The sequence below is a fragment of the Labrus mixtus genome, chromosome 13 (assembly GCF_963584025.1).
Source record: "Labrus mixtus chromosome 13, fLabMix1.1, whole genome shotgun sequence".
Taxonomy (NCBI): domain Eukaryota; kingdom Metazoa; phylum Chordata; class Actinopteri; order Labriformes; family Labridae; genus Labrus; species Labrus mixtus.
Window position 1 is genome coordinate 11698367 of NC_083624.1, and position 13924 is coordinate 11712290.

At 43.3% G+C, this 13924-nt stretch overlaps 2 protein-coding genes and 1 long non-coding RNA gene across 3 annotated transcripts; 2 read left to right on the forward strand and 1 right to left on the reverse strand.

Moving 5' to 3' along the window:
* Positions 1-27: 27 nt before the first annotated feature.
* Positions 28-438, reverse strand: LOC132986984 (uncharacterized). Its single transcript, XR_009675571.1, has 2 exons — positions 324-438; positions 28-221 (listed from the first exon to the last, which is right to left on the reverse strand). It is a non-coding gene; the product is annotated as an uncharacterized LOC132986984 (long non-coding RNA).
* Positions 439-3532: 3094 nt separating this feature from the next.
* On the forward strand, positions 3533-13907 carry LOC132986986 (UDP-glucuronosyltransferase-like). The gene is made up of 5 exons (XM_061053728.1): positions 3533-4485; positions 5381-5512; positions 5865-5952; positions 11997-12216; positions 13356-13907. The coding sequence occupies exons 1-5, from the start codon at positions 3625-3627 to the stop codon at positions 13636-13638; spliced, it is 1584 nt and encodes a 527-aa protein (XP_060909711.1). The 5' UTR covers positions 3533-3624; the 3' UTR covers positions 13639-13907.
* On the forward strand, positions 7757-10638 carry LOC132986985 (uncharacterized). The gene is made up of 4 exons (XM_061053727.1): positions 7757-9151; positions 9530-9738; positions 9843-10037; positions 10454-10638. The coding sequence occupies exons 1-3, from the start codon at positions 7770-7772 to the stop codon at positions 9866-9868; spliced, it is 1617 nt and encodes a 538-aa protein (XP_060909710.1). The 5' UTR covers positions 7757-7769; the 3' UTR covers positions 9869-10037; positions 10454-10638.
* Positions 13908-13924: the final 17 nt, after the last annotated feature.

Genomic DNA, 13924 nt, shown 5'->3' on the forward strand with positions numbered 1-13924 from the left:
TTTTGTGGTGTCAGATTTATGTCTGAATTGAGATTTATTTCTCTCTGTTGTATCAGCTGAATGTAAAGGGTCTATGTATCCTTATTGTATTTAATTTGGTTGGCTGGGGCAGCTATTATTTTCCATAATTATTGTATTAATACGATGATTCACTTATATAGATATATGATTTTAAAAAAGTGAGACATAAACCCTCAATCGTGCAAGCTGTGAAAAAATGCCTTTTTTTTGTTGTAGAGCCATACAGATGACGTCTAAGACCAAAGTAAAAATTCACATCAAATCAAAGAATCTCTGCAAGACAGGGGTTATCTTTCCCAAACACAGAGTCCAGTGGCACATTGTTAGGAAAGTGGGAAAACATCTGTAAGACACGGCAGTCATGCTTATCATCACATTTCTACAATGTATAAATGTAGAAACCACACTTTTTGTAACCCTATTCTTTTGTCTCAGCATAACTCTGCAGATACTTTTTATGGTAAAATTGGTCACACGGTTTATGACTGACATTAGATTAACCCTGAACTCTGATCCCTGATATTGTGCTGCTAACAATTTATGAAGTGCACTTCACCTGTATAAAGATAAATGTTGCTTGATAGTATTGTGTAACGGATTCACTTGTATTTGTCTATAGTATTAATCAGGGTTTTTAAGACTCCATAAAAGAATCAGTAAACTAGTGAAATGCATTTAACTGGATTTACACTTCAAAATCTGAGATAAAAAAAATGGTGGAAATCCACACACACATCTGTATAACACCATCAAATTGATAGAGAAAGACAATATTCATAGTTTAACAGATCATAATATATGCTGTGGTCAGAGCTTAAATGTGAAATGGTACACCTTCCTGTACAGACAGATGATCCTCAGGTTTGCTTTGGATGGTACAATAAAGCAATAGAAAATACCCACATTAGTGGGCTTTATGACTTTTGCACCACCATCTGGTTAAAAAGTATAATCACTTTATAGTTTGCAGCAACAACAAAACTTCACTTACACTAGAGATTTGCATGGAATGCTCTCTTTGCTGTATGAACACCTGGAAAAACAAAAAACAAATATCCATTTCTATTTATCTGAATTTATTATTTTTGGGGTTGTTTTGTTTTTTTGGTTGTGCCGATAGACAACTTGGTGTGTCTGATCCGTCTGCTTTTTGGGGTGGCTGTGTCCCAGTGCTAGAGTTGGTTATCTCTCAAACGGAAGGTCACGGGTTCGATCCCCAGCTCCTGCAGTCACATGTCGAAGGGTCCTTGGGCAAGACATTGAACCCCAGATTGCGCCCGCATCCGGAGCATATGAATGTGTATGATAGGATTAGTCAATACTTATAGACACTTTACATTGCAGCTTCTGCCATCCGTGTGTGAGTGTGAATGGATAGGTGTGACCTGCCGTGTAAAAAGTGTTTCGAGAAGACTAGAAAAGCGCTATACAAGCTCCATTTCCTTGTCTATAACTGACTCACCCCAGCTTTACTAAAAACTCTAAAAACTGTTTTCTCAGCTTTTATGAGTAGGTTAAAATGTCAGTCTTGTTGAGCTTGTTGTTGTTTTATTGACAGCCTGTCTATGACTGACACATGATACTTTGTTGTTTGTAGCTTAAAATGTTCATTAAATGTGATCTGGCTCAAACTGATGGCATAAAAAATGGCAAGACTTCCTACACTTGAAGTCAAAATTATTTTTTAAATATAGCCTGTAGTTTAATAATGCAGCACCTTTTTAACCATCCTTTGTAAAAGTAGCAGGCAACACTTCAGTCATTGTACAGACCTTTCAGATATCATGATTGGGAATTATTATATTTTAGGATAACATGGATGCATGAATTGTATTCTTCATTTTTGTTGTTGTTGTTTTAATATTTATTTTTATTTTATTTATTATTTTTATTCATCAATTATTATTGATTGATATGTATGTATGTATAGGTTTGTGTGGATATATGTATGTATGTAACTGGGAACATGCGTGGGGTGGGGGGGGGGGGGGGTGTGGGTGAGTGGGAACTTACAGGTAGGCTTGGGAACACATAGCCTCTGAATAATATATGTTTAGAGTTTTTCCTTGTAATTTTTTCCCATTGCCTGTTTCTGTTTTAATTAAAAAAAAAAAAAAAACATTCAATAAAAAAGAGAATAAAAAAAAAAAAATGATTGGGAATCTCATTGGGTGGGGGGTGGAGGGGGTGCAAGGTAAGGTAAGGTTCTGCAGACACTATGAACTGGATATGGGTGTAACAGACAGGAGTAGTCTGGTAATGAAGGCAGTACAAGCCCCTGCAATTTCTCTAGATAGTCGACAGGCGTCTGGAACTATTTAGAAGTTAAATTCCACAAACTGCATTGTTGCTCCGATTCTATCATTTCTCAGGAGGAGGGCTTGGGTGTCTTATTACGGCTTGCTTTGCATGCCACTAGTTTCTTTACAATGGTAATGTTTGTGTGTGTTGTCAGACTACAGTGGGAGATAAAGGAGGTCAAAAGAGGACACACGCAATGGACCCATTAATCTTGCATGTGTCTGCCTTTCGAGGGATTGAGAGACAGAACATTCAAAGTAAACAGGGAAGACTTTGCACCAATAAGTAAGCTGTAAACACATGTAACCAAAATTACATGCAAGTGTTGTGGATTTTTCTGTTGGTTATAAAATATCTCAATTCAAAGTCTTTTGTCTTTGTGTATTTTATTGCATATAGTAAAACGTTCTTTTGCAAAAGGGGTAATCAGCTACAAAAGTAACATCAGTCACAAGTGCATCAAAGATTCCCGGGGCAGTCCAGGTTGCAGAGCATATTTATACTTTCACAGGGTGTAGGTATTTTGCATATACATGAGTGATACATCGTCATTGGTTTCAGCTTGCCCTAGTGACTACGCCTTCTGCTAGTTTGCCTGGTGATTTAGCTATGCAAGCTTCTTTCTATAAGGCACATGGTACAGAAGAACACCAACAGAAACTCCTTTGTCAGGAGGGCACTGATTTAGGGTCATGCTGTACCCAGATCCTGAGGAGTGTTCCTGTTGGAGATACAGACCAAGGCCATACAGAGAAACAGTTTTTCATTGCTAAATGATGCACGAACATCCTAATCTTTTAAGGTCAAATGAAGGCAACAGACAGATAGTATTTTTCCACTACACAAGTCATACTGACCACTAGAGTCCATTGCTACGGATAGGAAATTACAGTTGTTACAGAAAATAGGAATTACATGATTTTAAAAAAAAAATGGAAAAAAAAAAACAGCTTTCCTTTTGTTTGATATTTGACTTTTTTATTTTTTACAATGAAATTGGATAAACATACTGTATGGACAATGCTGCAACTATTTATGTCTTATAAGAGTAAAACTAAACACTTATGTAGCTAAAGTTGCATTTTGTTATATGTATGGAATGCATATTAATACACTTAAACAAATGGTAAAAACTAAAAAACACCATCTTCCGGTGGTTACATAATAGCCGGACAGCAAAGGCAGTGACTTCCTTAGAATTTACACACAGTCCCTCCCCCAAACAAACACATAAAGCTGCTTCTTCACAACCACTACCACAAGCTCTAACAGCAAGCCAGCTTGCAGAACAACAAGGAAGAAATGAGCGTCGGGGTGTGGTTTCCTACTCTAGGGCTGCTGGCCTGGCTGTGCTGCCTCAGTCTGGGGCCCGTTCAGGGGGGGAAGGTGCTGGTTTTGCCTGTTGATGGAAGCCGCTGGCTTAGCATGAAGATACTGGTGAAAGAGCTCAACCAGAGGGGGCATGAGGTCTTGGTGCTGGTGCCGGACAGCAGCCTGTTGATCCACAGCTCAGAGAGCTTCAAGACTGAGGTTTACCCAGTGTCCTTTACCAAAGCTGACCTGGATGGACGATTCAAACAGCTGACGGATGGAATATTTCTCAAGCCACCACAAATGACAGACATGTTCCTCAATGTACAGCGTTTGGTCAGCTTTACATCATTACAGGTGGAGGGTTGTGAGAGTTTGCTGAACAACCAGCCTTTGATGAGTCGGCTGAGGGTAGGGGGCTTTGATCTTGTGCTTACTGACCCCTTCCTTCCCTGCGGCCCCATCCTGGCTCAACTCCTTTCCATTCCAGCTGTTTATTTCCTGGGTGAACTTCCATGTGGACTGGATACAAAGGCAAACCAATGCCCCTCTCCTCCCTCCTACGTTCCTGCAGCCTTCTCTGGCAATACAAACATCATGACCTTCCCACAAAGAGTCAAAAACATGCTCATGTCTGGTCTGGAGTCCTACATGTGCAGAATAATCTACAACAACTTTGACGATCTAGTCAGCAGGCATTTAGAAGAAAAGATGACCTACAAGGAACTTATTAGTTATGGCGCTATATGGCTTCACAGATATGACGCCCCATTTGAATGGCCTAAACCTATCATGCCAAACATGGCTTTTATTGGAGGTATCAATTGTGCAAAGAAGGCTCCTCTGCCAGCGGTGAGTAGTAAGAATGTATGCCAGAGTAAACATCTGTGATCACTTAAGACAAATCACTCATACTCACTCTGTGTTGAGTCAGGCTAAGAGCAGGCTCACACATGCAAATCTTATGACAAATTATTATTATTATCTGGTTCACTTTCATTCTATATGAGTGGAGAAGATAAAACATTCACATTTAATGGCAAATAAATCATGAATCATCACTTAACATAGTAATTGAATTTGGTTAACTCTGACCTGCAAAGTTTCAACCAACTTCAAATGAGTGTGTGGAAGTAAGAAACCTAAAGATGCTACTTTATACTTTTAATTTAAAAACTGACAATGATAGGGATCACTCAAAGAACATGTCAAACAAGGTATTTTAGTAAACATTACATCATTGTTTTGGTTTCACAGCCCCCCTCATCACTTTTACAAATAGGATTTTGAAACTGTTTACAGTACAAAATGCTTTGGAATAGTAAGCAACCACTTCATGAAAATCATAGATCATAACTGCTAATATGCTATTTATTTCAGTTAATTCTCCAAGATTAAAACTTTGACAACAATTGTGTTTTGAACTACATTAACATAAAAAGCAACATCAGATTATAAATAAGGAACTTCCAGGATAACAATTTTTTTTTATACAATAGATTTACTTTATTGATCCCAAACTGGGAAATTGTGTTTTTTACGTCATTTGTTGATGTAGGTCTAACAATATATTAGGAAAACAAATGTGTGGCAACAGCTTTACAATAGAAGTGCGGCAATAGCTGCAACTTAAAAATATGCTGGCGGGTATTGAACTGTGTCCACTAGATATTGTATGGAATGAACATAAATCCATAAACATTATGAGCTGAGTTTTTTAATGTCATTTTTCTGTGTTTCCCTGCAGGAAATAAAGGAGTTTGTGGATGGCTCTGGAGACGACGGGTTCATTGTCTTTACCTTAGGCTCAATGGTGTCCAACATGCCAGAGGAGACAGCTAAACAGTTCTTTGAGGCCTTCCGGCAACTGCCTCAAAGGGTAACGACAAATTAAAAAGATTCACCTCATAGATTCAATCAAACAGCCTTAGTCTAACCAGTCAATGTTGACTTTGCTAACTTTTGTTAGACTTCTATTTACACTCTTCAAATAAAACACTCAAGGCAAACACAGACTGGCAAGAGAGTTTTCCACACTCAGCATAAACTAAAGTCCTAATCAGTTTTAACCATAGGACTTTGTTCCCTGTCCTACCTTGTTGTAAGTCTGCAAAATTCTCTTTTCATTGCAAAAAGAGTTTACACATAACATGTTACAAATATTAAAAGTTGTTATTAATGTTATGTTAAGTTAGTATTAGTTATATTGACGGTTATTATTTATGATTCAGGTATTGTGGAGATACACTGGAGTCCCACCTAAGGATGCACCCAAGAATGTCAAACTTATGAAGTGGTTACCTCAGAATGACCTCCTAGGTAAGCAATCTTTTATCCAGACAGATGTGTTAGGAGTAGGGGTGTAACGGTACACAAAAATTTCGGTTCAGTACGGTTCCAAGTTTCGAAGCTTCGGTTCGGTACATTTTCGGTACAGTAAAGGGACCTGATGCAACACTTTTTTTTTCTTTATTAGGAACACTTAGAATTTCCCTTTTACAAATTGGGCTAAGTGCAGCATCGACAGGTCAGACTTGTATACCTGCTCAGGTTACTTTTTAATAACATTTGAAATTAAACATTGTAAAAAAATAAAAAGTAAACTTATGCTGCATCCTTCAACCAAAAGAGTCTCCAATAAATAAAAGATATGAATGAAATAAAATATTTTAGAATGAAATGGAGTAATTTATTTAGCCGATATGTAAAAATATTTCTTTTAAATTACACTGACACTTTTTAGTTCATGAAGGCAACTGTTTTTTGAATGCCCTTTGAGCACATAATAAATCTAATCACATCTGGGACAGTATAGTTTCATCGCAGAACTATTAATATTTCCCTCTGTCGATATAAGAACTTTAACGGCATTTGTTATGGCTTTGGCCCGTTCAGAATTACTAGCAAAAGGCTGTCTGTTGGGGAGGGAGGGTGTTCATTCTATCATGCTGCATGTTCTCTTTCAACATTCGTTTCGGTATCTCACTATGGGACACGCCCCTCGAGCTGTCCCCAGAAGCAATATTACATTACGCCAGTCTTGACTGGCAGACAGACGTGACTTCCTCCTCCTCTTATAAAAGCACAATGTAACGTCACTTCTCCTCGCTCCTAGAAGCAACCTCTCAGACGGCAAGTGTAGCTGACGGACTAGCTAAACTGTTCACAGAGCGAGTTAACCCCTCGGCCGCCGACCACTACCTTTAAGCTGCACAAGCCAACTGAGCTAGTAGCTGGTCTGTTCCCAAACAGCAGCTGCCACAGTTAGCCACCATACTAACTACCACAGTTAGCCACCATACTAACGGCTTCTCGCTTCTCAGCTTTTATTGACGGAGCATTCCTGACTTGGAGCTTAAACTTTTTTCTCACCATGGAAAAGGGCAAGCTGCCGGCCAGGCTGTGTACATGTGGTAACAAAACAAGATAGCGGGGGCAGACACCCACTCTGTATGCAGTGCGTGCCTCGGGCTGCAACACGCCCAGGACGCACTGACACCCCAGGCTACTTGTGAACATTGTGCTCGTTTTTCACTGAAAACTCGCCGACGCAGGCTGGCACGCCAAGCTAGCCTGTCGACCGAGGATCCTATGATGGGGGTGTCTGCGCCACCACATCAGGAGATTTCAGAGAGCTCCCAGGGTGACGCCATCCCTCTGGGCACTACCACTAGCTGGGGCGAGCAGCTCGACGCCGTAGCCCCGTTAGCCACCCTGATGATCTTGAAGCAAGCCAGAGGGCAGAGCAGGAAGACGTCGAGGTTAGATACTCCGACTCCGGAGAAGAGTCCCTTAGCCTTGGTTCTGACAAAGACGATGAGGACTATGCGGAATCTTTCATTACCTCACCGGCTGAGGTTTGTGCGTGCAACGGCCCTCCAAACCCGACTGCCAGCACTGACCTGCACGAAGCCCGCAAGAGAGCGGCTGCAAAGCTGGGCATTGCGTGGCCTGAAGTCTTCGCCGAGACCACCACGTCTCGCTACGTGGGAAAAAGGCTGCCTAAGGTTAAACTCTCTGCCAGGCAGGTGCTCCCGATCATTCTGGAGTGCCTGGAGGAGGCTACCCGGTCCTGGAGCAACCCCTTGACCGCTAAAAACCCCGTCCAGGGAGGGTCAGCGCTGGACTGGGCCGATATGGAAGAAAGAGGTTTCTCACACCTTCCTCCGGTCGAGCCTCTGTTAGCGGCTTACCTCCACCCTTCACAGAAGTCCACCATGACTTCTGCGAGCCCCTCCCTGCCTTCTAAAGCCGATTGTTTCCAATCTTCACTGACTGAGAAAGGCTATAAGGCAGTGGCGATGTCGGTGAGGGCCCTGAACGCATCGTCGCTTCTCCTAGCCTACCAGGCGGAGTTAGAGGACAACAATGGCAACCTCACCCTCGCCCTGTGGGACGAATTGTGCGTGGTTACGGACCTCTGCCTGCGTCTTCACAGGTGCGCTGTACAGACCTCTGGGAGCGCTATGGCCCTGATGGTCTCTCAGGAGAGAGCGAGATGGCTCAACCTGTCCAGCCTCTCTCACAAGGAGAAGACCCAGCTTCTCGATGTGCCTGTGGACCCGAAAGGCTTATTTGGCCCAGCGGTAGCCATCATGCAAAAACGCTGCGAGGAAAGTAAAAGGGAGGGCGAAGCACTGCAGCTGTGTCTGCCCAGAAAAGTGCCACCCTCCCAAATTCCTGCAGCACGGCAGACGTTTGCCCAGGCAGTAGCGAGACCAGCTTACCGCATTCCCAAACGCCAGCCTCAGCCTCAGACAAGCGGCCGAAGCCAGAGCATACCGCCTGAGCTAAAGGGTGCTTGGGCTAAGAAGCCCTTCGCTGCCAGTGTGACGCTAAGGGACCAGGTGAGTGGCCCGGTGACTCTGGGGGCAAAGAAGAAGCGACGTGCTACCTTACGCGGTGTCGGACAGGTGGGACAGCGGGCTCAGCCAGACGCTCGCCCCGTCCCACTCAGAAAATGTTCTGTTCCAAAAAATGTTTGGAGTGGCATGTTCCAGGCCCTTCAAGAGGTGCGCAGAAGCCATGACGGCTCTCACAGTTTGCAGCTGTATGAAGAGGAGGAAGGTCGGACCTGCAGGGAGCACCGAGCTCAGCAGTGGCGTGTGTGTGGTGTGTCAGATTGGGTATTAAAGACTGTAACCAAAGGCTACAGGCTCCAGTTTGCATGCACTCCACCCCGTTTCAACGGGATACTGCAGTCGTCTGCACATGGAGAAAAAGCTCAGGTTTTGCAGGAGGAAATTGCCTCCCTGCTAAACAAAGGGGCTATTCAGAAAGTACCGTTAGAACAGTGTCAGAACGGATTCTATTCAAGGTATTTTCTAGTTCCGAAAAAGGGGGGAGGTCTGCGGCCGATATTAGATCTGCGCACTCTGAACGAGTACATGAGGAAGTACAAGTTCAGGATCCTGATGTACACAGCTCTACTGCGCTTCGTGCATCATGGAGACTGGTTTGCTTCAATAGATCTAAAGGACGCCTATTTCCATATCCACTTATATCCCCCTCACAGAAAGTATCTAAGATTCTCTTTCCGTGGCATAACGTACGAATACCGGGTGCTCCCATTCAGACTTTCTCTGAGCCCGTGGATATTCGTAAAATGTACCGAGGCGGCTATTGCACCCCTGAGGGAAAAGGCAATGCGCCTTGCAACATACATAGACGACTGGCTTCTGGCGGCACAGTCTCCCCGGCAGACTCAGGCACAGATCAGACTGCTCACGTCACATCTGGCAGTCCTGGGTTTTACAATAAACCGGGAAAAGAGTGTTTTGTCCCCAACTCAAAACATCACATTCATAGGCTTGTCGCTGGACTCAGCCACACTAAAAGCACGCCTATCTGTGGAAAGGGTGAAAGCCTTTCAGGCTTGTCTGGCACTTTTTCACAGAGGGGCGATGCTAAAATTCAAACTTTGTCTCAGGCTGCTGGGATTGATGGCGTCGGCACTAACTGTCATCTCTCTCGGCCGCCTACACGAGACCATTTCAGCAGTGGGTTGCGTCGCTAAGATTGAGCCCCACGCACCACTGCCATCGCCAAGTGTTGATCTCCTTGGCGCTGCGCCCTTGGAGACGCACGCCTTTTCTGACTACAGGCGTTTCCATGGGAACGATCCTAACAAGAAAAGTTGTTACCACGGATGCCTCCCGTACGGGCTGGGGAGCCACGCACGAGGGCAGGATTGTGAACGGCATATGGAGCTCGCAGATGCAGATGTTTCATATAAACTACCTGGAACTCCAGGCTGTCTTTCTGGCTGTGAAACATTTTCTGCCCCTTCTAAGAGGGCAGAATGTTTTAGTCATGACGGACAACACCACAGTGGTGGCATATATAAACAGACAAGGGGGACTGCGCTCACGTCATCTGCACACATCAGCAAGCAGACTGATTTTGTGGAGCAGCGCTTGCCTGTTGTCTTTGTAAGCTACCCATGTGCCGGGAATATTGAACAGAGGTGCGGCTCTAATGTCCAGAGGCAATCCTCGCTACAAGGACTGGAAGCTCCATAGCGAAGTAGTGGCCCAGGTATGGACGATGTACGGTCGAGCGGAGATAGACCTCTTTGCATCAGAGGAAAACGCTCAGTGCCCGCTGTTTTATTCCCTGACCGGTCAACATGCTCCGATGGGACTGGATGCTTTAGCGCACGAGTGGCCGCATGTCCTTCTGTACGCTTTTCCCCCATTAGAGCTGATCACTCCTACTCTCGCCAAAAGCGTAATTGCAACCATTTAGGGCGCCAGAGCATCATTTACACGTTGTGCTTATGATGGCAAATGGCGTGCGTTTGATGACTGGTGCGTAAAAGCCGGGGTGGTTGCCTTCCAGAGTTCGGTGTCGGATGTTTTGACATTCCTTCAAGGGCTGCTGGATAAGGGCTTGGCCTTCTCCACTGTCAAAGTGTATTTAGCCGCGATATCGGCTTGTCACATAGGCTTTGGGGATGAAACGGCAGGTCAACATCCTCTCATATGTCAATTTATGAAAGGAGTGCGACACCTTAAGCCGGTGTCTAGAAACTTGACTGCTCCCTGGGATTTATCCTTGGTGCACTGTCTCACCCACCTTTTGAGCCGTTGCAACAGGTAGAGCTGAAATTACTCTCCTTCAAAACGGCCTTTTTACTCGCACTGGCCTCGGCGAAACGTGAGTGATATCCATGCGCTGTCGGTAAATCCGTCATGCATGCAGTTTCAAATGGGGGATTCCAAGGTTTTATTGAAACCTAATCCCGCTTTTGTGCCAGTAAGGGCATACAGGCCCCGGCGGGTCTGCGGGCTCATTCTACTCGTGGTATGGCCACGTCATGGGCACTCTTTCAGGGTGTAACTGTTGAGGAGATTTGTGCGGCTGACAGCTGGGCAACGCCTCACACTTTCTCCAGATTCTACAAGCTTGATGTGACTGCACGCACACTGTCTCATTCAGTGCTGAGCGTAAGTGCGCATAATATACTTGTTTAACTACCTTTTAACGGTCTTCGAGGTAAGCCTGTCTGGCAATATGGGAGTCTCTATATCCCATAGTGAGATACCGAAACAAATGTTGAAAGAGAATTTTAGGTTAAGAAATTAACACCGGTTCTCTGAAACATGAGTGAGGTATCTCACCAGACCACCCTCCTTGCGTGGAGCGAGGAAGAGGTGTGTTTACCAAGACAGAAGAAGTGATGTTACGTCGGGCTTTTATAAGAGGAGGAAGTCCCTCCTCTGGAGAGCAGACATCACGTCTGTCTGCCAGTCAAGACTGGCGTAATGTAATATTGCTTCTGGGGACAGCTCGAGGGGCGTGTCCCATAGTGAGATACCTCACTCATGTTTCAGAGAACCGGGGTTAATTTCTTAACCTAAAGTTATGCTCCCACACAGACGTGTCTCCCCCTTCCCTTTCAGCGTTGCTGGAGCGGGATCATCGCTGAAAATGAAAACGAAACTTAAGGCCGGCCAGTCAGTCCGTAAAAAGAACTCCATCCCGGTTATATGAAACTGTCCAAACCGACAGGACTCGAGGAACTAGTAATCTGCAGTTTGCACAGTTTATGTTTGAACTTTTTAACAAGTTACTAACTAAAAGGTGTGTCCCATACCAGCGGCCGCAGCCTTCCTCCACCCTGAGGTGTGCTCCCGCTTTGCGGTCCGTGTGGGAACACAGATTAAAGCACTTCTGATCCGCACGTACTCGGATCGGTCCCTGTACCGAAACGGTCCGGTCTGAGTATGTGTACCTTTACACCCCTAGTTAGGAGCATACATAAATCACAACATTCAGACTAATTCAAGTTGATTCTAACAAATGTAGCTGCAACGGGCGTGCCGTTGCATGGATCTTTAATTGTGTCTACTCCTTCTCAGCCCATCCCAAAGCCAAAGTCTTCATCACTCATGGAGGAAGCCATGGCATCAATGAGGGCATCTGTAATGCAGTGCCCATGTTGATGTTTCCACTGTTCGGGGACCAGGGTGACAATGTAAACCGCATGGTGGCGCACGGTGTTGCAGAGAGACTTGGTATTTATGACGTGACCACTGAAAAACTATTGGCTGCCCTAAAGAACATCATCCGTGACAAAAGGTAAGATCATAAAATGTTAATGCACAGGAACATATTGTTTTGCCCTGAGCTTTTCTGTAACATATTGAGTGAATTTCCATCCCCAGTTATTCAACACACCAATCATCTGTAATCCTGAATTTTTTTACATCCCTGTTAACAAGCCGTCAGCATTCCTCTCCCTCTTTTCTTGGCACTTGTCAACCCATTAAAGATCATTTGAATAACTGAATCTGTCGACAGAACTGTATGCACATGTGCACCTGATAAATGAAGTGGCCCCAAATGCAAAAAAAATATTTCTATAATGAAAAGACAACTCCACATTAAACATTTAAGAACCCAATGAACCAACATTATTTGGAAAAAAAAACAATGCCCTAATTTCTTTATATTTGATTATTACTTCATTCTTCTTAAAAAAAAGTATTTGTTTGACTCACACACTTCTGCTCACACCTCTTATCTGGGCCATGTGGGTGTATTTAAACTGTGCTTGATTCACTTCATCAGTTTCAATATTAACACTGTTAAAGAGGTGAACTGTAAAGTTTCATCAAACAAACAAAAGCTGTGTTTACATTCAGTGTATTTTAAGAAAATAGTTGACTTTAGAGTTAAAAATATGTTGCATGCATTTCCTTTAACATTTACAAAGTTGTTTTTTAAATGTTTTAAATTCCACTGTGGTAATACCCTAGTGTGCTTTCTAGGGTCACTTATTTATTGCTATGTTGTTTTATTATTGCTCTGTTTGCTAACAGGCTATCATCATCAACTATCAATCTGCAGAGTAGCTTGAAACTATGCACATGTTTGGGACTATTGACATATGGACCACTAGCACCCTCTATTGTTTGAAAACTCCAGAGACCACCCTTTGAATATAAGGCAACTTACACATTCATTAGGCTCAGTGGTTCATGGAGTCTGGTTACCTCATAATTCTTACAAAACTCCATCCATCGTTGACCTGCAAGATGGCTAGAAATGTCTAATGAAATGCCCTGTAAAGCAGTACAAATCCTTTAAAATGGCCAATTATGAAAACCTTTGTTTCATCTTTTTAATTTTAAATTTTTAAGACTTTACTGTTTTAGTATTGTTGTAGTTTAAATGTTTCAGAGCATCTTTTAATCATTATATCCCCATCTCTGCAGTTACAAAGAGAAGATAGTGAAGATGTCTGAGATACACCTGGACCGTCCCGTTCAGCCTCTGGAGCTTGCTGTTTTCTGGACAGAATTTGTCATGCGACACAAAGGAGCCTCACATCTAAGAGTTGCTGCACATGAATTGAACTGGATTCAATACCATTGCTTGGATGTCATCGGCTTTTTACTTATGATTCTCGTTACTGTTCTGTGGGTAACGCTCAAATGCTGCAAGTTCTGCTTTAGAAAGTGTTGCAGAAGGGAGAGTGCAAAGAAGAAGAAACAGTAGAGGTTTTGTAATTCAACTTTCACACTTTTTTTTAAAATTCTGTAATGAAGCAAACAATGAATGTTAAAACTTGACAATAGCTTTTCACTCTGGTGTACTGTATTGTGACAGTCACTGTGATTGTACAGAATGGTTTAAATGTGTCTATATGTGCATTGTACTGGTGCATTACCTTTTTCAGGTTGTCTATAACATATATGTAACATAATGCCAAAAGCCACCCTCTGTTAAAATAACTTTCAAACACACTTTTAAACATGTGCAATTGATTGGAGTTTACATTTTT

What these genes read in the sequence shown, in the direction of transcription:
- LOC132986986 (XM_061053728.1), top strand. Translation starts at nt 3,625, where the DNA reads ATGAGCGTCGGGGTGTGGTTTCCTACTCTAGGGCTGCTGGCCTGGCTG. An exon ending in AGAAGGCTCCTCTGCCAGCG is followed by an intron (nt 4,486 to 5,380) that starts GTGAGTAGTAAG and finishes GTTTCCCTGCAG; the next exon opens with GAAATAAAGGAGTTTGTGGA. An exon ending in TCCGGCAACTGCCTCAAAGG is followed by an intron (nt 5,513 to 5,864) that starts GTAACGACAAAT and finishes TTTATGATTCAG; the next exon opens with GTATTGTGGAGATACACTGG.
- LOC132986985 (XM_061053727.1), top strand. Translation starts at nt 7,770, where the DNA reads ATGGAAGAAAGAGGTTTCTCACACCTTCCTCCGGTCGAGCCTCTGTTA. An exon ending in TTATATCCCCCTCACAGAAA is followed by an intron (nt 9,152 to 9,529) that starts GTATCTAAGATT and finishes ACTTTTTCACAG; the next exon opens with AGGGGCGATGCTAAAATTCA. An exon ending in CGCCTTTTCTGACTACAGGC is followed by an intron (nt 9,739 to 9,842) that starts GTTTCCATGGGA and finishes CGGCATATGGAG; the next exon opens with CTCGCAGATGCAGATGTTTC.